This window comes from Microtus pennsylvanicus, chromosome 3 (genome assembly GCF_037038515.1).
Source record: "Microtus pennsylvanicus isolate mMicPen1 chromosome 3, mMicPen1.hap1, whole genome shotgun sequence".
In the NCBI taxonomy this organism is placed as follows: Eukaryota; Metazoa; Chordata; class Mammalia; order Rodentia; family Cricetidae; genus Microtus; species Microtus pennsylvanicus.
In genome coordinates, this window is record NC_134581.1 from 103,674,638 (window position 1) to 103,697,750 (window position 23,113).

Sequence of the window (23,113 nt, forward strand, 5' to 3'; positions counted from 1 at the left end):
CTCTTGCACAAAATGCCGCTTGATGCCCAAATTCCTGCCAGGTTTTCCTCTAACTCTTCCCTTTTTCAGTGGTTTTCTATTGAGAGGAAAATAGCAGTTTTTTTTTTTTATGTGCAGACTGTCTCATCTGTTTTCAGCCACTGTCGTTTTCCTCAGTTTGTAGAGTTAAATGTCTGTGTGGCATGAATGAAAGGCATTTCAGATCTGTGTTGCCAGCAGGTGAGCAGAGCCGCGCCTGGCTTATCGGCTCTGGCGCTGTCCCCTAATGTCAGTTAATGGCCACAGAACGGGCAAGTGAGGGAGACGGTGGTGCAGAGGGAGACAGTGGTACGGAGGAAGCAAAGGAGGAAGCAAAGCAGGTGCTAGGTCTCTGCTGTCGTTTTGCTGCAGCAGAAAGTACTTGATTGATGATGAGATGGGGATTTGTGTGTAATTCAGGCCAAAAATCAATAGTACTAATAAAATGAGACTTAAAAATTGTTATAAATTAAGAAAATAATATGTTTGCTCATTTTGCCCCTTCATTGTTGTGATCTGTGAATGGTTAGGGGTTAATTGTGTTTCTACCAAGAAAAGTGTTGATGACTATGGAGTGCACCTGTGGAATCCTCTGTTTGGGTTATTTTAATATTAATTTGATTGGAGAAGGTTTTGGGGGTTTTTTGTTTTCTTTTTAAACAAAAGCATTTTCAAGCATGCTGTGTGAGCCCCGTGTTTGTGAGTTAATGGGCCACTGAGAACCAGCCGACATCAAAGGATGGCAATGTGAGTGTGTGCTGGACGATCTTGCAGCCACAATTCTAAATCCCCCTTCAGTTTTTCCATCCAAATCTAAACATATTTTGCTAATAAATATTTGCTTTCTCACTAAGAAGTTAACTTGTACCTGTAGAAATGTACACACTTTACACTTCAACTTTGTAGCTATTTAAACTAACCCCTTTTCAATAAAGGGTTATTGTTTAGATATTAAAAAAATAAAATAAGATAAATTGTTTATCTTTCTCCCCTGCCCCTTATGTGGGAGAGGGATCATGCATAGTTTATCTGTGACTCCCAAGGGTGAGAAGCAGTGAGCAATGCTAGGGGTGTGGCCAAGGTGGGAGCGACAGGAACAAAGAGCAGGGCATCTGAGAGGGTGAACTGGGCTGTTGCCCAGCAAGATTTGGAAAGTCGAGGGTGGAGACACTCCAAGGGTCGGGAGAGGCCAGTAAGACATTCTTACCAACACACTAAGCTTAGTATCTTCGTGACTCTGAGACGTAGTGTGGAGTCACAGCTAGCACAGTGGGATTTACACTTGTCTCATTTAAAAACCTTAATTAAAACCGAGAACCATGAGTTCCAGTCTCAAATCTGACACTTTTTGTATGATTTGAGCAAGTTGCTTGCCCTTCTTAGGTCCTTTTTCTTTTTCTCCGTAAGAAGGTCCTGATGTCCAAACTTGGTCGTGTACACCATAATCCCACAACTTCAGGGGCCAAGGCTTGAGGATCTCATGAGGATCTAAAGATAAAGGACAGTCTGAGCTGTGGAGGTAGACCCTGCCTCAAAAACAAAGCACAGGACTTAGTAACAGTTTCTGTCAAGTCTGTACCAAAGCTGAGCAACACTTGGCACACTACAAGAAAGCAAAGGACTTTGGGGTTGGGAGGAAACTGAACTTTATGCGCTGCTTGTCGGTTGGCACGGGTCAGATGGGGACACCATGGGCTGCAGACATTCTAGGTAGGAAGACTGGAGGAGTTCAGCACAGGCTGCAGCTCTTCTGTGAGTGAGCGGGCTGGTCATGTCTCTGGTCACTCTCCCTGCAGATGAGAAGCCAGCTCTATCAGGAGGAAGACCCATGCTCCGAACAGGAACGCATGAGAAATGAGATCTCGAACCTCACCCAGGAACTCTACCAGAAGGAGATCACTATAGAAACTGTCAGGAAGAAAGCTGCCCTTCTGGAAAGACAGCTAAAGATAGAGTTAGAAATAAAGGAAAAAATGTTAACAAAGCAACAGGTATGTGCTCAGGGCTCAGTGCCCATCCTCGCCCTCTCCTCGACTGTCAGGAGCCTTGGGTGCCCCCTAAAACCCTGGACCACTCCACAAAGTATCATCAAAAGAACACTAGGGATCTAAAGACAGCGCATGCAAGGCCAAGCAGTCCCACGCTGGCATTCTCCTGCAGCTGTCTCCCACATCACGTACACCCTGCTTCTTTCCGCAGTTGTTTTCGAGAGGATTTTTCCACTAACACCCCCCGATATACACACACATTAATAGATTGCCATTTATGTCTTAAACATGGAGGCTACAGAATAAAATCGGCACGTATTAACTAAACGTCCACTCAGCACACAGCACGTCCCCAGAGACCACAGAGGTTGCAAGCTTGGACTGTTACGATGCTACAAGGGATGCTCACGCCCACCCTCCTCCCCGGTTTATCCTTTAAACCTCCCTGCTCTACAAATAATCAAATTCATAGCCTGCTTTTGACAGCACGGGCTGTATGGTCCTTCACTCTAAAACCAAGTGATTTATTTATTTTTTTTTTTTTTTTGGTTTTTTCGAGACAGGGTTTCTCTGTGGTTTTGGAGCCTGTCCTGGAACTAGCTCTTGTAGACCAGGCTGGTCTCGAACTCACAGAGATCCGCCTGCCTCTGCCTCCCGAGTGCTGGGATTAAAGGCGTGCGCCACCACCGCCCGGCTAAAACCAAGTGATTTTAGAGCATAAAACATGAACCAAGACAGTCTCCACAAGAGCAGTTAAAAACAGGAAAAATTAGGCCTCCATCCAGTCAATGGCCTTAGACTGACCAATTTGTGCTGTACCCAGGAAACCAGCGACTGCCAGGGTACCATGGGCAGGGCACTCTGCAGATGGCCAGAGCGGGAAGCCGCCATGAATGAGTCTCATTTCCGTTTTCATATTTCCATGTTTTCTAGATTTTGTCAATGAGCATATATTCTAAAACTTATAAAAATAAATCTTTCAAAAGCAAGAGTTTTATATAGAAATGAGCCTTAGATATACAAAAGAACAGGCCAGGAAGGGAAGCAAACATCCATCATTCCAATATTCAGGTAGAAATCAGGGAAAGAAAAAGGACACAAAAAGGCAGGCGAGGAAATGCGACCAAAACACCAGAAGGAACAAATTAAGCCATGTACTGCTTGCTGTAAAAGTTAATCGGGCATTGAAAATGCATAATGAGCGATCTCTTGAAGAAGGGATTTTAAAATCCTGCCCCTTCTGGTTACAGTTCCAATACGCGAGAAATGGAGTTTCAGGCTTGGTAGGAAAAAAAAAGTAAATCATTATTTAAGTTTTTTAAATCTAGCACTGCTCAAACAGGAAAAGTGGCTGGGAGAGGGAACAGGGGACCCTGACAGGCGGCTCCCTTTTCGCTGCCACAGAAAGGATTTGAACCCACGGGACAGAGCTAATGAACAAGATGTCTAGTTCCGCGAGTTTCACGTGTGCCTTTTGTCTACTAATCTTTCAGGTCTCAGATATGAGATACAAAGCTGTCCGAAAAGAAAACACGCACCTGAAAGGAATGATGGGAGACTTAGACCCTGCTCGGTACTTGGTAATGCGCTGAATTCACTCCCCCAAACTGAACAGGAGGGGGTTGTCTGGTCGGGGCAGATCTGTCGGTGTGGCCACTGGGCATGCGCCCTCCAGATGGGCGCTCCCTTTTAGCCATGGTTCGCCCTGGCCAGGATACTTGCTTTGGGCTCGGTTCTGACCACTTCCCAGACATGCAGACCATGCAGTTTCTTGACTTTTAATTCTGAAACCCCATATCCTAGACGGCCCAACTTCAGTGCCAACCTTATGCTCAGTGAAGTTTTCCCCACAAACCTGAATGAAAACAATTAGGTCCGACCTTGCTTAGTTTGTATTTGCCTCTGACTTGTTTTGTGGCTTGCCCCTTTCAACTGGATGACAAGGAGGAAGTTGGCATGACCAACAGCTCAGGACTTCCGGTACAAAGCAAGTGTTCAGTGATTGTTAACTGAATACATGAATTAGCTCCTGGCACTACTTGGTCTCACAAACAGGTTAAATGGCCCCAAGCCTCTCATTTGTCTCCTGTCTCTGATGTAGCAGTCCATGACTGGTTTTTGTAAAAAGAGCTTTTATTGGTTAAAATATTGAAATACTAGCATGCCTTGCTATCTTTTCTTTTACTCACTCAGAGAAAATCCTACTGTTGTTACTATTTTTTTTAACTGTTCAAGGAACAGAAAAGGTAAGATAGGAAAATTTGGGCCTCATAGTTGCTTAAGTTGGCCTGTCCCTTTAGCCATAATGTGAGCCAGTGGGTTGGGGCCTCAGCCAGGCCCCTTCTAGAGCGAATGTTGTGTTTATTTCTATCTTGTTGTGCACCTGTTCTCACATGAGTCCGTATTCCAGCATCAAGACAGTAGAAGCAACTGGAAGCATTCTCCCTTCCTCCTTGAGCCTGGCTGTGGACCCTGTGACTGGAGCACAGCTGGATGAAAAGGGAAGCTTGCTGGTCTCCCTCTCTGCTTCATTAAAACCCTGCCTGTCATCTCTGCCTTTTCATTCCCAACATGGGACACACACGTGCTTGTCTGTGTCTATCCCAGGGCACCAGAGCCCTGCTGAGGGGCTTCACTCTGCTCCTGTAGGCTTTCGGCTTTGCTCATTCATATTATTTGATTTTCTAAGAACTGAACTGCACAAAGATATATAAAGCAGCGCTAATTACCACACCCCTCCCCCCAGCTCCACTTGGGCAGCAGAGGGCTCTGTGATGGCAAGCCAATGGTGGCCCCTGTAGCTTGTTCCCGAGCGTTCCCACAGAGAAGGTGGGGAGAGAGAGTCTCCTACAAAGTAGACGTGAAACTCAGGTGCTGCCCAGAGCTGATCTCGAGCTGTACGTGCACAGCTGGACAAGTCAGCAAGTCCTAGGAAAATGACTCTCACCAAAGCTGTCGGTAATTGTGAATGAACCACAGTGTGCATGCAGGTGGCTTCAGGGCATGTTTTCTTACTTTTAGACTTCCCACCCCATCTTCCACATTGTTTCCCATGTGTCAGACAGTATACATTAGTAGTATAATACTAATATACAATACTACTCATTAGTATTTATCACTTTGTATATTTAGACACCTCTATGAACACACAAACATGCTTATTTGGGGATCTTTATTATTAAAAAAAATAGTGTCACAGGCATAGAGGGATGGCTCACAATATAAGAGCATTTGCTGTTCCTGTATAGATAGCATCTGATTCAGTTCCCCACCCCCACACGGCATCTCACAGCTACCTGCCAAGTCCAGTTCCGGGGTATCTGACATCATCTTCTGCTCCCCTCAGGGCCCTGTACACACAAGACGCACAAATGTACACACAGAAATGCATAGAATTATTTTTGAAATATTAGGTTCACATAATTCTGCATGTCACACTTCTGTGATTTGCCTTTCCACACCAACTGGCTCAAGCATATTCTGTCCTTTACAGTGGGTGGTTAATATTCCACAGTGCTGATATATCAAACCTTATAGACTGGTTTTCATAAGTATTTTAGCCCTAGTGTATTTGACTGTTTTCATATTCTCACCTGGAAAAATCGGTCAGTACAAAATCCCAACACGTTTGTCTTGGAGCAGCTCCCTTGAGGAGGAACCATTGGCTTGCAGGATATGTGTGTCTTGATGTTAATGCCATTATCATTTTTCTCATTCATCACTGTGCTTTTTCACTGCCAGTACTATTACTACAGCAATTTTTTTCTACGGCAGTTTGATTTTCATTTCCCTGCCATAGGTAGGGAAATCGTTTCCTGCACCTCTTGGCAGTTTATAACAATATGAATTAGATATACTTTGTAAATATTTTCGCTGATGTAAGTTTTTTCTTGTCAATTTATTGAAGCATTTTCAAAGTCTGTTTTCTGTAACTTTGTATTTTTGCCAAAGAAGTTTGACTTTGACTTACCAGAAACCACTCGCCTTGATGGATATACGTGGAGCTGCCATCTTTGGTGACAGGGTTTCCACATGTACCTGTGCCCTTCGTACTTTTTCAGAGGTTTTATATTTTCCATCCAATTGTTCGATTCATTTAAATTGTACTTTGAAATGCAATGTGTAATAGCACAGTTAAAATTTTCATATCGGCTAAGCTCAACGTGCCAGGTTTCTCCTTGTAATTTCCTGTGGATTCTATCTGGAATTGAATTCGTTTTTGTATTAACTTGGAAGACAAAGCTTTCGTTATAATAAGATATAGAATGATTCCCATTCCCTTATAATACATTTCCCAATAATACAATTTTCTTTGAATAGCTCCTGTCTCCTTCCTTTAAACCATTTCCCAAGTTATTTACAATTCTTCTTGCTGTTATAAATAGAGTATCTGCTTTTACCACATCAAGCAGCTAATTGCTAGCATAGAAGGAGGTCCACGGTATGTTATTCCTTCTAGAGCAGTGGCTCTCAACCTTCTTAGCGCTGTGACCCTTTAATACAGTTCCTCATGTCGTGATGACCCCATCCATCAAATTATTTTCATTGCTACTTCATAATAGTAATCTTGCTGTTGTGAATCATAATGCAAATATCTGATATTTCCAATGGTCTAAACTGACCCCTGTGAAAGGGTCATTGGACCTCCAAAGGGACCATGACTCAGGATGAGAGTTGCTCTGCTCGAGGAACTTTGTTAGCACAGTGTAGCTCTCGGGCTCTCTCCTCTTCTCCAGAGCTCACGCCCATCCCTGTCATTGTCATGATGTCCTTACTAGGACCTCCGAGAAAATCTAAGTCGCGGCAGGACTCGCAAGCAAATTATCTAGTTTCTGACTATAAATGTCACACTTCTGGAGGTTTGTGGGGTGTGAATTGTTTTCAGTCCAGGATCCTGTGTCGTTCTTTCTGCCCTGTTATGAAATGCAGCTGCTAGCACTTGTCAGGGCCTTGCGACAGAGGTGGCCCTTGCATTTGTCGACGTGTCAGACACTGTGGTCGACATATTTCCCAGTTTCTGTCCAAGGTGGGTTCCAGGGATAAATCTTCCTAGTTCTAAATTAACTTGATATCACAGAGTGTGTGCTTAGAAGAGCAGGACTCTGGGAGGAGGCTAGAAGTCCCAAGGGACGGTCCTCAGGGCATGTTCCTCCTAACCTCGGTGCAGGAGGTTTCTGCACAGGCTCCATCCCCCTCTCTAACCCCTCTCCTCTCCCCCCTTCTCTCCCCCCCGCTGGTCTGTGACAGTCTTTGGTGTCCCCAGCAGCACCCCAGCACTTTGTCCCCATGTCTGCCTCACCCCATGATGCTCAGATCAGATTTCCCTTTTGCTGGGTGTTCACTTCAGGGCCACTGTCTCTGAGAAGACGCTGTTCTCAAATAAGGTCATATCATGAGGAAGAAGGGATTAGGACTTCAACAGGCTTTTGTAAGGAGCCACAGTTCAACCTATAATAGTCACAAGGGTGACACTTTATCTGAAGTGAGGTCTGTCTGTCATTCTCTGTGTGCCATGGTTACAGACGTGAACTACCGTGCCCAGTTCCCATTTCAGTTGCCTTTCTTATGCTTGGGCTTAGATAGTTGAACACATTTTCTTCCGTTTGTTTCAGTTATGACGCACAAGTTTATTTTACTGACATGTAAAAGCAATGGTTTTGAGGATGCTATTACCTCATTTATTTTTAAAATTTTTAACTTTTATTTTTATTTTGTGTGTGTAATTGTCTTGGCTCCATCTATGTCTGTGGACCACATGTGTGTAGATCCTGTGGAGGCCAGAATAGAATATCAGGTCTCCTGGGACTGGAGTTACAGATGATTTGAGCCACTATATGGTTGCTGGGACTTGAACCTGAGTCCTCTGGAAGATCAGCCCCTCTCTGTAGCCCCCTATTTAATTTATTATTGGAGTTTACCAATTTCTTATTCCTTGTTTATTTTATTCTGTTACTTCTCAAATGTTATGAAATGAAGAAAACTCTACTTCTAGTATTAAAATTCTGCAAGTACAAAAATTCATATTCAGATAATTATTTAAGCAATGATTAGAATATATAAATATAAAATTAAGTGATTAGAGCTGAAATTTCACCCTGGGTAGGAAGAAACAAAATATATACATATATACATCATTATTTTCAGCCTCCTGACATTTGTGATATTTGAGTAATTTTAAAATGACAGCTGTTTTCTTTTTTCTTTCTTTCTTATTTTTAGTCTGCATGTATGTTTATGTACCACATGCATGCATTCATGCATTGCCCACAGAGGTCAGAGGATGTCTGATCCCCTGGGACTGGAGTTAAGGATTAGGGATAGTTACAAATCACCATGTGCATGCTGGGAGCCAAACCCACATCCTCTGCAAGAGCAGCCCGTGCCCTTAACTATGGAGCCACCTCTCCAGCTCTCACTACATTTCTTTTCGAGACAGGAAATTACTGATCTTGTAATTGTACTGTCCAATGTGGGTTCCAGGGATAAATCTTCCTAGTTCTAAATTAACTTGATATCACAGAGTGTGTGCTTAGAAGAGCAGGACTCTGGGAGGAGGCTAGAAGTCCCAAGGGACGGTCCTCAGGGCATGTTCCTCCTAACCTCGGTGCAGGAGGTTTCTGCACAGGCTCCATCCCCCTCTCTAACCCCTCTCCTCTTCCCCCTTCTCCCCCCCCCCCGCTGGTCTGTGACAGTCTTTGGTGTCCCCAGCAGCACCCCAGCACTTTGTCTCAGTGTGCTGTTGTCCCCATGTCTGCCTCACCCCATGATGCTCAGATCAGATTTCCCTTTTGCTGGGTCCTAACTAAATAAATACAGACTTGAGAACATTTCTGATTGCCTAATTCTGAAGTAAGGTTGCCTGATCCTTACTTCCTTCCGTTGAGGAGAAGAAAGTTGATCAAAGATGCCCGAGAAAGCCCTTTGCATGTCACTGCCTTGTGAGCAGCTTCCTCTGGCTGTGGAGAAAGATTGGCTAAGTTTCTCCAAGTCTCAGCGAGCTGCTTAGATGCCCTCCTCAGAGTCCTCATCCTCTGCCTTTCCGAGATTGTCGTAGTGTGCAAGAAAACAGTAAGGAGATGTAGCCTTTGGCACAAAACAAAACAAGAAAACATTTTAGTAGCTTATATGTGTGTGTCACATAAGTGGTTTGTAAGCTGGTTTTCAGTGCTGACATTAACATGATGGTATGGTTGATTACCAATGTGCAGCTATTCAAACATGTGAGAAAGTGGGAGGACTTTGAGTGTTATTCTACGTGAACAGTTCTCAAAGCTTGGAAATTTAGGGACTTCAAAAAGAAATGCCTAAGCTCCAATCATTTAGTTTCCTAGGCCTGAATTCCAAACGTTTGGAGCTTCAAAAGTGATGGGCTAGCCAAGGCAAACGTTTGGTGCTAAAGTATTGCCCTTCTGATCCCAGAGAACTGTGGTCCCTTAGGCCACAATGCAGCTTGGGATGGTCAACTCACAGGATGGAAGGACAGAAGTGGACAAGAGATCATTGCACACAGCTATCCCACAATTTGCTATATGAGAACAGCGACTATCCTTGTACAAAGCAGTACAAGAAGACCATAAATACACACACACACCCCTTCCCTGGAAACTTCCTATAGTTTTAAACAAAACAACCTGAGAAATCTCTAAGCCTCTTGTTTAAGCCATTCATTTTGTGATTTAAATATGCTTTATTTTACAATCTGGGGCGGTGCATTTAATATCCCGGCAGCAAATCTCTGCCCTGAAATGACATTGCTCTAAATGTGCAGCGTTGGCTCTGTCTCAGCTGCAAGATCAACGCAGCAAAATAGTCCAGAGTCCAGTTCCGTCCACATCAGTCCAGCATGCAATCTGTTACATCACCCAGCAGTGGGCATGAATATTTTAATCAATATGTAATTGGAATAATTTATTATTTTTACTGTTCTCTCACTTTTATAGCAAAATTAACTCAAAATAAGCTAAAGAATTAAAGTGAAATAATGAAATCATAAAACAAATAGAAGAAAGTGAAAGTAAACATTTAATAGCTCTTTAAAAAAAGAAAATCGCAATGTGAGGCAAAGAGGCAAGAGTTAAGGAAAGAGAACCCAAAGTCCTTTTCTAGACAAAACATGTCATGTACCACAATTAAAACCTCATAAATATATGTTTAAAAACCACACAAACCGTATTTTCAACAACCAGAGATACACTGTACTGCTGCCTCTAGTGTTAAAAGATACTTTGATATTGGTAAGCAGAAACTCCAAAGTGGGAAAATCACCAAAGAATACAAAAGCAACTGAGAGTCTGTAGAGTAAAAATCACCAAGGAACATGAAAACCTATTTGACTTCAGTGATAAAGGCTGCTGTTGAGTTACCATTAGCAAACCTAACAAAATAGTGATATCAAATTGTGAGGGTCATAAAATAAGATCCTCAGCCTACTGTTGGTTGGAATTTATGAGATTATTTTTAAAGGTTTTGTGTGTGAGTGCGTGCGTGTGCGCACGCGCGTGCCTCATGTGTTCACATGCCCTTAGAGACCAGAAAAGAGCATCAGCTCGCCTGGAGTCGCAGTTCCCGGTGGCTATGAGATGCCGAAGCTGGAACTGAATGCTGGTCCTTCGGAAGAGTAGCAAGTGTGGCCTCTGAGCCGTCCATCCCTCAGGCCTGAATGTGCGAGAGAACTGAGTGGGATTAGCACTTCCCTTGAGCTCCTCAGACACCTTCATTCAGTTTATTCTCGTGTTGTAGAGGAATTCCAGTGCAGGCCTGTGTATGCACAGCTACAGCACCACTGATGAAACAGACTCAGTTGTCAAGATTTGGCACCTCTGTAATGCAGCTATTAAGAGTCTTCTAAAATATACTTTAATTAATTTATTTATATTAACGCTTTACATTTAAAATGTTCAGGAGGAACAAAGAGTTCACAAAAGCCACGTCACCTAGCTCAAATAAAAGGGGCTTCCCAACACATGAGTCCAAACATGTGGAAAACATGTCATGTGTGAGGTCATTCAGTGGGGGTTTGTTTTACTCCCCAGAGTATGGACTTCACTGACAAGGAGCAGTCACGGTACCCATCGATTAACAAGCTGGAATACGAGAATGAGAGGCTTCGAAGTGATCTTGCAAAGCTCCGTGTCAATGGGAAAGCAGCGTGGCCTACCCAGAGCAGCTACGATGAAGCAGAAGCAAGTGCCTACCAGAGCCAGCTGAAGACGGAAACCGCTGGAGACAGGTATGCTAGCTTAGCCAGAAACAGGCATCAGAAACGCCTTGTGGGAAATTCATCAGTAGTATAAATGACAGCTTCATCGGCTGTTTACATTCTATCTGGTAGTGATAACGCAGGAGTCTGGGCCCTGTTTTGTAAGAAGCACATACGGCAACAGCTGGGCGGAGAGTTCCCAGGGACTTTTGTTCGCGTCATTTCAGGACAGTCATGCAGGAAGACAAGCAAGTAATCCTTTTAAAGTTGTGAGAACAGAGAAAACTAGAAATTCCCCCGTTAGGTATGAGAAAGCAAAACATGTGAAAATGTCACTTCTGTCTGTCCTCCCGTGACACAGACATTGCCATGGTAACCGACTGCTGGTCACGTGCTAACAAGGGCCCTATGGACAGTAAGAGAGTTCAGCGCATGGAAGATCAATGCCCATTGTCCATTTTATCCTCACGATCTCTAAAACGTCTTAGCTCACATCCTAAGTCAATGTTAACCATGAAACCTGCTAATTAACTCAATTTTCACCAATGATTTATGGAGTCAGGAGTGTCTCTGGAGGAGGGTCACTGTCCCCACCAGTCTCATGAACTGCTCAGCAAAGCGATTCTTTTTCCATTGAACTCCTCAGAGCCCTGAAGACGTCAATTGTACTGCGGGTTTCAGAGGAGGGCTATGGCTGCCTTCACCACACTTCTCTGACATGAGTCGTTCATGTGCTTAAGAAAGTCCAGAGCACACTGGACTCGCCCTGTGTGTGGATGCTTAATAATTTTCATGGTTTCTTGTGTGTAGCGTGTTAGTGGGGATTGTATGAAGGAATCTGTGTAATATGTGTAGTGGCATGAATGTTGGCCATCTAATAATCACTAATATTAGTAGTAGTAAATTGCATTTATAATATTAATACTTTTATAAATTCATGGTGACTAAAACATGTATTTTAGTGACTAGATTAATCGCTGAACCTGAGGTTTGGAGAGGGTCATGGCAGGCTCATCTTGGTAGCTAAGCAAAATCTATGGAACAGCCCAAAAGAGGGGGAGTTTATTCAACACTCTCCAGTTCTAGAGCAATGCTCTCCCTTCCCTACCTCAGTCCTAGAGGTACTAGAAGGATGGATTCTTTTGTCATTTTAGATTTATTTTATATTTATGTCTATATTGACCCATGTGCATGTCTGGTGTCCAGAGAGGCCAGAAGACATTGCTGGATCCCCTGGAACTGGGGTTCCAGATGACTGTGAACTGCCATCTAGATGCTGGGGACCAAACCCTGGTCCTCCGCAAGAACAATTTCTATGGATTGGAGCCATCTCTCCAGCCCCTAGAAAGTGGATTCTAATCATTCCAATGCTTGAAGTATCAGTCTCTCCAAAGCCCTGAATTAACCCCTCTCTAGGTAGTGGAGAAAGGATCCGGTGGTGGAGGTGTTTCGGGGGACACTGTGTTGGGGGGACTTTGGTGAGGATGGCACTCTAGTGGTACAACTGTGGGAGTACTACAGGGAGTGCCAGGGGGTGAGCACTGCGGTGGGGTGCCATGGTGGGGCACCTGTGATGTCAGAGTTGGGAGTGCATGGTGCGAGTGTCACAGTGGAGATGCCTTGATGAGGGTGCCATGGTTGGGGTGCCTTGATGAGGGTGCCGTGGTTGGGGTGCCTTGATGAGGGTGCCGTGGTTGGGGTGCCTTGATGAGGGTGCCGTGGTTGGGGTGCCTTGATGAGGGTGCCATGGTTGGGGTGCCGTGATGAGGGTGCCATGGTTGGGGTGCCTTGATGAGGGTGCCATGGTTGGGGTGCCATGGTTGGGGTGCCATGATGAGGGTGCCATGGTTGGGGTGCCATGGTTGGGGTGCCTTGATGAGGGTGCCATGGTTGGGGTGCCTTGATGAGGGTGCCATGGTTGGGGTGCCATGGTTGGGGTGCCTTGATGAGGGTGCCATGGTTGGGGTGCTGTGGTGGAGTGCTGTGGTGGGGTGCCGTGGTGGGGTTGCTGTGGTGGGGGTGCTGTGGTGGGGGTGCTGTGGTAGGGTTGCTGTGGTGGGGTGCCATGGTGGGGGTGCTGTGGTGGGGGTACTGTGGTGGGGTGCCGTGGTGGGGTTGCTGTGGTGGGGGTGCTGTGGTGGGGTGCTGTGGTGGGGGTGCTGTGGTAGGGTTGCTGTGGTGGGGGTGCTGTGGTGGGGTGCCATGATGGGGTGCCGTGGTTGGGGTACTGTGGTGGGGGGGCCATGGTTGGGGTGCTGTGGTGGGGTGCTATTGTGGGGGTGCCATGGTGGGGGTGCCATGGTGGGGTGCCATGGGAGGGGTGCCATGGTGTGGCACCATGATGGGGGGTCAGTGTAAGCACTGTGGGAAAAATGAAGAGGCCTCTGGCCACAGTCAAGAGCCTGTCCTCTGATGGCTAAACACATGCTGATCGCCCAGTAGCACTGAAAACCTGTTCTAAGAGGTCATTTCTAATCTAGAACAAGAACCTCACAAAGCATGTCCCTACCTTCAGTCTCCCAGCAAAGCCCAGCCCTAAAGATGCTAGGAACGGTTGTGGCACTGCTGGCTGACCTCAGCGAGTCACCGAGGGCCCTGGGCTCCCAGGCCCATCCTCACCACTTGAGCAAGTCTGATAGCATCCGGTGAAGTGCTGTGCCATTACTCTGAAGTTTGTTAGTTTAAAAATACTTTTCTTGTCCCTTAATCTTTCTTTGCCAGGCAGTGCAGATGTATTAAAAGTGCCCCACAAAAACAAGACCGTGGGAGACAGAGGCAGGAAGGAGTAAAAGGCACTGCGGGAGATTATCTTAACAAGCAGCCTGGACAATTGCTGCAGAGCCGGGCCCTGCCACTTCCATTTGCTGCAAGTTTCATTAAATTTGTTTTAATGCCTCGTCTGATTTCAGTGTTCTTCAGTGACCTGGTTTTGAAAAGAAACAGCATTTCAAACAGTCTGAATAAATTGTTGCCATGTAAAACCCACGATGGGGAAGAGTTGTTGAGATGCAGGGACACTGTGAGCTCAGCAGCAGAGAACCGGAAAGCAGGGGGCTCCCCGCTGATGCCAGCAACAGAAGAGAAAGCCTTTCCCTAACAGCCCACCTCAGGGAGTCAAGTAGCAAGATGTATATGCACATATGTGTGCATGTACATGGGTGTGCATGTGGTGTGTGCACACGTGTTTGTATATGTGTGTATAAATACATGGTATATGTGTGTATGAGTGTGTGTGGTATATGTATATGTGTATATGAATGAGTGTGGTTAAATCTATGTGTAGTGTATATGTATCTCTGTGTATGTGTGCATGTGTATGTATATGTATGTATGCATGTGTGTATGTATATATAGGTTATGTGTATATTACATATATATTATATATGTGTGACTATGTATGTGTGTGGGTCTGTGCATGTAAGGCATATTCATATGTTTGTCAGACATAAGTTAACCAGACAATGACCAAGTCATCTTCACATAGCAATGACTTAAACTATTTGGAGGAGGAAAAATAAAATTGCTTCAAAAATCTCAAGGTCATTGTCTAAGGAGATTCTCCCTTGTAACGGAGGAAGACTGGCACAGTCTGTAATATAAACAGTTATTTATTCTTAGCTTTTGTCTTTCACTCCTATTGGAAGATATCTCCCTGTTAGCTCACTTGAAATCGGGAGCATTTTCAGGCAATCCAAAGCATTTAGTTTCTAAAATAAAAATCTATCCATCACTTTAAAATTGTTATGAGATTTAATGGAATTTTGTTAAGATATTCTGAGTATTTTTCTTTAAAAAAATAATGTATTGAAGTTGCAGGAGACTTTACAAGCTGATTTAGAGTACTGGGACCCAGAACTGTTAATACGGAACTAATTTTAATGACAAAACAATTTTGTCATAAATGGGGCTTGTCTTCACATGAGAATACACATTTCAAAGTGAAGTCACGGGGCTGGAGAGATGGTTCAGAGGTTCAGAGCGCTTACTGCCCTTCCAGAGAACCTGGGTCCGGTTCCCACCCACATCAGACGGCACACGGCCTCCTGCAACTCCAGTCTCAGGAATCTGACTCCTTCTGACCTCCACCAGCTCCTGCATGCAAGTGGTGCACACAAGCCCACAGAGGCACACACGCATGAAAATCGATATAGCTTTTAAAAAGTGATATTCTTGGTTTAAATTTTTATATTATGAATCAAGAAAAGATTAGTAATCGGAAACATTCATCATTAAGATGGCTTCATGCTTAGCTAATAAAGTAAGTGTCTAATAGGAAAAGGCCACAAAATTAGCAGGTTTGTCATTGCTGCTTGCAAGGTCCCTTATCAAGAGATGAATCTAAAAGCTGAAAATATGTATGAGAATTTTGTCCTGTGTATTAACCAGTAAGGAGCAGAACGCAGAAGACTACAGGCTCCAGGCCTGGAGAGAGTGCAGGCCACAGCAGGGGGAGCTTCTGTGGGGTGTGCGAAGGTGAGGCTGGGAGGTTGGTGATAGGTGGTGGGTCCTCGTCCCTGGCTAGGACATCATCCCATCATCCAGTACCCCAGAAGGAAAACCTGGAGAAGCGGCATGGGAGGCCTGCATACCCCAGACAGGACTTGACACTCCATGAGGAGTTCTGCCTCCCGTGCAAGCAGATGAGCCTGCCACACTTGGCGACCCTGGAGCAGGGCCTATGGGAAAGCTAACTGAACAGTGAGACGTGAGAGTGGATATCAAAAGCCTTCTGCAATAATTTTTAAGCCCTCTTTAAATGGATACGTGCAGCATTTTGTGCAAGGTGGTTTTATGAAGTATTTGAATGGCTATGTCCTAGAAGGGCTTTCAGCTATAAAGATGATTTAAGCCAAAGCATTTTACTTCATAATATAGTTTACTCCTTCAATCTCAATATTTTATTGATCTTATGATATAAAAAATATTCCTATATAAATCTTAGTAATTAGCACCATAAAGCCATCTCTGTGCATTCACAGCAAAATGGGTAATTGGGATAATTATTTAGATAATTTAGAACAAATAATACTTTGTATATAAAATCTCTTACAGTCGAGATTGCGCGCGCACACACACTTCTCAGAGCACCTCCACTATTGTCTTGTTTTCCACCCTGAAGTGTAGACACTAGGTTCAGGCCAGAGATGATACACGGGTTCATTATATGATTGTTACTGCTCAGTCTGAACTGGGAGATGTTTCATCTATTGTTCACATCATAAACCATGTTATTTCCATTTAATTTGCTCCTCTGTTTCCATGGTAATTATGGTGTGGGATAATGGGGGTAAAGATTTATCTCAAGTAAAGCCGGGAAGCATTGTTTCTCTGCGTTGATCTGCCGGCACCTAGAGTGAGGCTTCGTGCCGTTTGTATGCACAGACTTGACGAATTTCGCATAAGAAGCAAGTCTGCATGGCCTGGGCTTTGGATGAGAAGAGAAAAGTACAGTGTGGGTTTTCAAATTGTATCAAAACATCGCTTTGAAAATGGTTGACCCCTGTGGGAAATCTGGGTTATTAGGAAGGATAAGCAGCTTTCAATTAAAGAGATTTTTATGTTTCATGGTCTTTGGTGATTTGATTAAACTGAAGCCCCACTTTCATGAAAGACACTCACTTAGCCAAACAGGCCACATGGGGTAGTCTTTGGCCCAACATTAAGGTTTGTTGTTTTGTTCCCCTATTCGCTTATATGTGCAGTGGTTTTTACTTATATCTTCCATCTGATATTTTAGCACAGACATAAATTCCATAGTGTGCTTTGCATTCTTCTTGTGGGATTCGACCTCAGGAAAACTTGAGTTCAAAGTTACTGGTTCCTAGCCATTTATTCTCATTTGTAAAGTAAACGATTGTTTTCAGGGTTGACCATTGGTTCCAGATAACCAGCAGTTTTCCCTGGGGAGACCATTGCTCCCTCTCAGCGTCCCTTAGTTGCCTATGGTTTTTTGTATAGATCTGAGGCACTGCAGGCTTGTCTCCATCCACTGTGCCAGGTCCACTGGTGCTGTCCCTGTTCAGCTCACATTTGGGCGGTCTTGATGGTGAGACTTTACGGGTGCAGCTTCTGCCGTTTCTAGGAGGGACAGTCTCCCAGCAAACTCTATCCTCTGGCTTCAACACTCGTTCTGCTCCATCTTCTGCAGTGTTCTCCGAGCCCTGAGTTCAGGAGCCATATTGTAGGTGTAGCCCCTGGGACTAGGCTCCATTACTCTACCTACATTTTGATGAGTTATTATTTGCTGTAATGACTCCTGTCTGTTGCGAAGAGAAGTTTCCTCCCTGAGGGGTGAAGACTGTGCTTATCTATAGATATAAGGACAAATGTTTCAAATGTAGTTGAAACTATGCTGGTTTTTAGTAAAATTGTGGGTTTTTCTCCAAGATCCATGCATGACTTTACTAGCCTTGGGCCGTTGGAGAGGTTTCTGGGATACTTGAGTGTATCTTCAGTCCAACTAGAGAGCTGTCCCCTGTCACCAAGGCACTACTGTACCTTTAGGGTTCTAGTGCCACTCTGCTCGTTGATGTGCGTCATGGGTGTCACAGTTGTGTGGGGCTATTGAGCACCTCCCTCCTCCTGAGTCTAAAGTAACGTTAGACAGACAGAGCTGTTTGTATTTAGGAATATATAAGCATATATACGTGCATGTAACAGTTGAAAAAAGAGGCCATGAGTTTGAAAGAGCATAAAGTGGGGAATATATGCAGGAGGGTTTGCAGGGAGGAAGGGGAAGGAAGAAATGATGTTGTTATATTGTAATCTCCAAAGTAAAAAAAGAAAAGGTTTTTCATACAATTGTAAGAAATGATTGAAGATGGACAGGTGTCTCAGAGGAATCTAACCCCACTTAGTGGGGATGGGGACAGAGGAAGGCAGAGACACTGAGGCAAGAGGACTTTGAGTCCAAGGAGAGCCTGGGGGACCCTGTCTCACTTCCAAGGAGAGCCTGGGGACCCTGTCTCAGATAAAAAAAATAACAAAGCTAGGGTGCAGCTCAGTGTACGCACGTGCCTAGCATTCTTTGCAAGAATCTGAGATCAGTTCTCCAGTACCAGAAAGAAAAAAGGAAAAGAAAATGAATGGGCAAACAATTTAACTTTCCGGTTATTTCTTCATCTGTGGGGACATCCACTTTGTTGCTCTTTATTGAAGATCAAATGGGCATTAAGATGACATCTGATGCTTATTGGGTGTCTAGGATGCAGCAGGCATCATGTTCCATGTGTTTTACATGCATTGGCCCTCACCTGTCCTAAGAACTCTTTCTCCTAAGTGTGATAGAAAGTCAGAGAGAACAAAGAAATTGCATGAGCAAGGCACCTGGGAAGGCACTAGTGGGAACCAGGATGTATGTTAGAGAATCCGAAGGAACTGGTTAGCACAGAGATGTGGTACCACATCCCAAAAGCCTGTGACATGCAATGGAGAACTTTAGCTTCTCTCCTTAGACCTGCCCCCCCCATGGCAGATGTGTTCAGAGTTTTGAGATTTCTGTTAAATTGACTCCAGTTGTTAGAATGACCTAGAATCACAGCAGCACATAACAGAGTTAGGAAGGCTGAGGCTGCAGACAGTAGACTGTCCTACCAATCATCAGGTATTCTCCTTCATAATTCTGCATTCCAAGGTTTTAAGGTAAAGTTGGGATTATTTAGACGAAAAAATATTGTCAAAGAAACACCCAGATGAATGCATTTATTCGTTTGGTTCTCCCTAGTTGGACATCAGGAAAATCAGAACCTTCAGCTATAACAAACAAGGCCTTTGGTGGTCAGTTTGGATGAGAGTGGCCTCGTATGTTGGAATCCTTGGTCCCCCCTGGGTGGAACTATTTGGGAAGGTTCGGAGGTGCAGCCTTGTGGAGGAGGTGTGTCACTGGCAGGGGAGAGCTTTGAGGGTTCCAAAGACTCATCCCATTACCAGTTAGCTCTGGCTTAGTGTTTGTCGACAGATGTGAGCACTCAGCTGGCTTTCATTCCGCCATCATGGACTCCGACCCTTTGAACCCACAAGACATAAACACTTTCTTTTCTAAGTTGCCTTGGTCATGGTGTTATACCACAGCAATAGGGAAAAAAACCTAGGATCCTTATGAAGACTGTTGACATACATTTCTTCTCTTCTAGAATTAGCCAAGACTGTGAGCTGAACAGAAGTCCAACACCGCCGTTACCATCTTTGTCATTCCAGACCAAAGAAATGACAAGTCCCTTGGTTAGTGACGATGAAGTCTTCCCTCTGGTGAGTTTCCAGAAACTGATTTTTCCTTTAAGGGAAGATTATTCAATCCTGAGACCAATATAGAGAAGGATAGAATAGCTTAAAATGTCACTTTTTTTGCTTGTGTTCATTTTGCTGTTTTGAGATAGGATTTCTCTGTGTAGCCCTAGCTGACCAGAAACTCACTATGTAGACCAGGGTGGTCTCAGAGATCCACGTACCTCTGTCTCCAGAGTGCTGAGGTTAAAGGCGTGTGGCAGCACCTCTGAAATAGGACTGCAGGATGCTCTGCAGACCATTTGACCACACCTGTCTCTAGAAGGGAAAGATAACCAAGTGCCCCACCAGGAATCCTGGCAATGCTTTTCACTTTTTGTTTGTTTTCATGTATTAGGATTTCACTCTGGCCCCGGCTGACTTAGAGTTCACCATGTAGCCCAGGCTGGCTTTGAACTTGCAGTAGTTCTCCTTCTTCAGGTTTTCATGTGCTGGGATTACAGACATAAATCACCAGACCCAGATGGGTCTTAACATATAGTAACATGTATAAACTGAACATGGCCGTGTGCCGAGTCATCCCAGAGAACATTGTTGTCACGCTAACTTACATGCTAAGGCTCTGTGGCAGAAAGGGTCAGCCCAGGAACGCAGATCACCTCCAGGGGGAGAAAATTCTGTCCTCTGCAGGGTGGAAAGGACCCAGTGTGGCCTAGCTGCAGCCAAGAGGCTGCCTGCTATCGGTGAGGGGTAGCACCTCCTGGCCTCACCTGGTCCAAGAGTCAACAGAAGCAAGCTAAGTAGCTCTCAATGAGAGGGCCATTCTGCTACTGGATCCATACATAACACCCTCTGGGGCTGCCAAGGACAGAAAATGGGACAGGTGACATTGTCCATCTGCTAGGTGCTCTGTGTCTCCTGGGCTCCCAATGTGTTTCCTTCTACTGCAGGAAACACAGCCTCACTCTGGCTTAAATATCTACAACATGACTGTCCCCCTGAGGCTTATGAAATGCGCATGGCATTCTCTTGCTGGAGATTTTTCCAGAACAGGATTTACCATTCATCTGACCCCAGCAGCAGGATTTCTGACCTATCCTAAACCCACAGTGGAGCTCTCCTTTGTTCTAGGCCAGCCAGCCTTCTGTGATGTCCAGTCATGGCATCAGGTTGTCTGTCTAAGAGCACAGGACTTCAGTGCACGTTAGCTTGTGGTCTACATGGATATCCCTGCCTTCCCCACCAATCTACTAGCATGCCATGCCCCTGAGTCTATGTGGGGTTCTGTTTCACCCTCTGAAGAGTGGGCATCATTTCAAGCCTTGGATTCCTTGGCATCACTGTCTTGATGCTTGTGTTAGTATGCAGGCATGGTCTATTGGGTGTCCAGATGGGCAAAGTCCATTGCAATTCACTGCACGTTATTAGCACAGGCTGGGCAAACCTGGTGTCAACAGTGTCCATCCCTGGGTGTTTAGAAAGAGTGAGTTTGACCCATCAACAGCACACACAGCATGTTCAAGACTGTTTCCTTGGACTCTGGTGGAGAGGCTGCACCCAGTGCAGATGGTACAGTTGGGATTTAATACTTGGATGTGTCTGCAGGCCTTTGGTGTCACCTGCTGTGATCTTGAGTTTTTATAGATTGATGAACTAATAAACCTATAACCAGGTTCACTTCCATAAAGTTTCATTGTTCTTAACAAGTCAGAAGTAAAGAAGAATAAAGGCAGCCAGGTGCAATGCCGGGCGCATGCCAGGAGTCCTAGCACTCTGGAGGTAGAGACTCAAGTCATCCTCAACCACCTAGAGTTCCCGCCAAGCCCAGGCTACCTGAAACACTGTCTCAGAGAATAGTGAGAGGAAGACGGGTACATAAAAGAACTGGAAAATTAATGTGTAATTTTTAAAATAATTTTATAATGTTTAAATAAAACTAATATTCTTTATTTCATTTTTTCCTTGTGCAAATATACACTAGCCACATCACAAGAAAGCTGTGAAGTACCCCCATACCTCCCAATAAGGGACACTGAGTATCACTCGGATTTCTTCTTCAACTAAGCCTGACTAGTGAGGGAGGATTGTAACACCAGTCCCATCCTACATACACACACACACACACACACACACACACACACACACACACCACACACACCACACACACACAGCCACCTCCAGCAAGATGTCCATCTTTATCCAATCTGCTACATCTTCACTCCGGATCTGGGGCTTGCCTTTGTTCTGGATGACTTGCCTTGCAAGTCAGCAAAATGTGTTCTGCCTGGGCTCCCTGGTACTTACGTCCACCCTGGATTTGCAGCTGGTCACTGCAGTTGTCATTCCCAGGGCTCTTTAATGGTGTGGTGTTGAGATGGCTTATACCCCTGGGGGTTACATTACCAGGGACTACATTGCAAGGGGAGGAGGATTCTGTCCAAAATGCAGTGCTTTGTCAAAGCTGTAGGGTTGACTGTCAGGAAGGTGCATGCCTACAACTGAAGGCTCTGGGTTGGTCACGCCTCACTTTTCTCCCCTCTCTTCAGTCTCCACCAGATATATCCCTCCCAGCTTCCCTGGCTGCACAGCACTTCCTGATGGAAGAGGAGAGACGGGCCAAGGAGCTTGAGAAGCTGCTCAACGCACACATCGACGAGCTGCAGAGACACACCGAGTTCACGCTTAACAAATACACCAAGCCTAGGAAGAACAGGCATATATGAGCTTTGCACATTTTCTGTTTGCTTCCTCTCCAAAAAAAAAGGAAGGGGAAAGGCTCCAGTGAAACACTTGCAAAGCAGACCCGTGAACCTGAGAAATCTGGTTCAGTCTCCATTCTGTAAGAAAGCTAGAAAAGCTGCTCATCTCTGCATTCCACATACTAATTGTTCTGTTAGGATAGAATACACATGGCTAGCCCCAGAGGACTTCTTCCCTGTCTAAGGCATAGTTTGGGATTGAAAATGAATTATTTCTGATTTTAATCATGTATGCTAAAGTCCCATTTCCTGTTTAACAGGCAGCGAGAAAGGGAAGCGCTCAACTCCAAACATAAGGAAAATGAGTGCAACCACTCTATGCTGGGCACAAAAACCCAAAGACTTGGAAAAGTGAAAGATGTTTAGATAGATGCACTGGCCTATGTAAACTCCCTGAGATTTGTTTTAGAAGCAAAGGATACGTCCTTGCTGGTTTTACGTTCACTTTTGTAGTGGATTCTGACTGTGCACTGCTCACAGCAAAAGTTGCCGTGCCCGACAGCCATGCGGCCGCTGAGCCCAGCAAATGCGGAGCACCCGTTTCCTCTCTCCTCTGTAACCACCCCTGTTTGTAGTACAATAAAGTAATGCGAGATTCAGCTGCTTTACAAGTGTCCAGTTTCTACAGAAGTAATAACAATAAAATGAACAATAAAGTTCACATAACAAATACACAAATGATAATCTGATATCTTGTTCTTTAAAAATGGAACACACACTCACAGTACAGCACCATTTAAATTTAAGATTTTACTCTCAGCAAAATAAGTATCCCAGGAAATGGGAAGGTGCCCCAGAAACAACAAGAAAGAGAACTTGTTGCTCAATCATGAGAACCTGAGTCTTCCAAGAACCCATATAAAAAGACAGGCCATGGCCATACACACCTGGATGCCTCATGCTGTGAGGGGCAGAGGCAGAAGGAT

At 44.7% G+C, this 23,113-nt stretch overlaps 1 protein-coding gene across 2 annotated transcripts in view; it reads left to right on the forward strand.

The window, feature by feature from the left end:
- Deup1 (deuterosome assembly protein 1) overlaps positions 1-22,792 on the forward strand; it is a 68,796-nt gene extending 46,004 nt beyond the window's left edge. Inside the window, exons 10-14 of one of the 2 annotated variants that reach the window (XM_075967998.1) lie at positions 1,815-2,009; positions 3,500-3,586; positions 11,039-11,235; positions 19,338-19,452; positions 21,975-22,792. In XM_075967998.1, coding sequence (XP_075824113.1) covers positions 1,815-2,009; positions 3,500-3,586; positions 11,039-11,235; positions 19,338-19,452; positions 21,975-22,151 — 771 coding nt within the window. In that variant the 3' untranslated portion in view covers positions 22,152-22,792. Of the gene's footprint in view, positions 1-1,814; positions 2,010-3,499; positions 3,587-4,416; positions 8,019-11,038; positions 11,236-19,337; positions 19,453-21,974 lie in introns of those variants that run through there. The other variant, XM_075967999.1, reaches the window with a different exon arrangement.
- Positions 22,793-23,113: the final 321 nt, after the last annotated feature.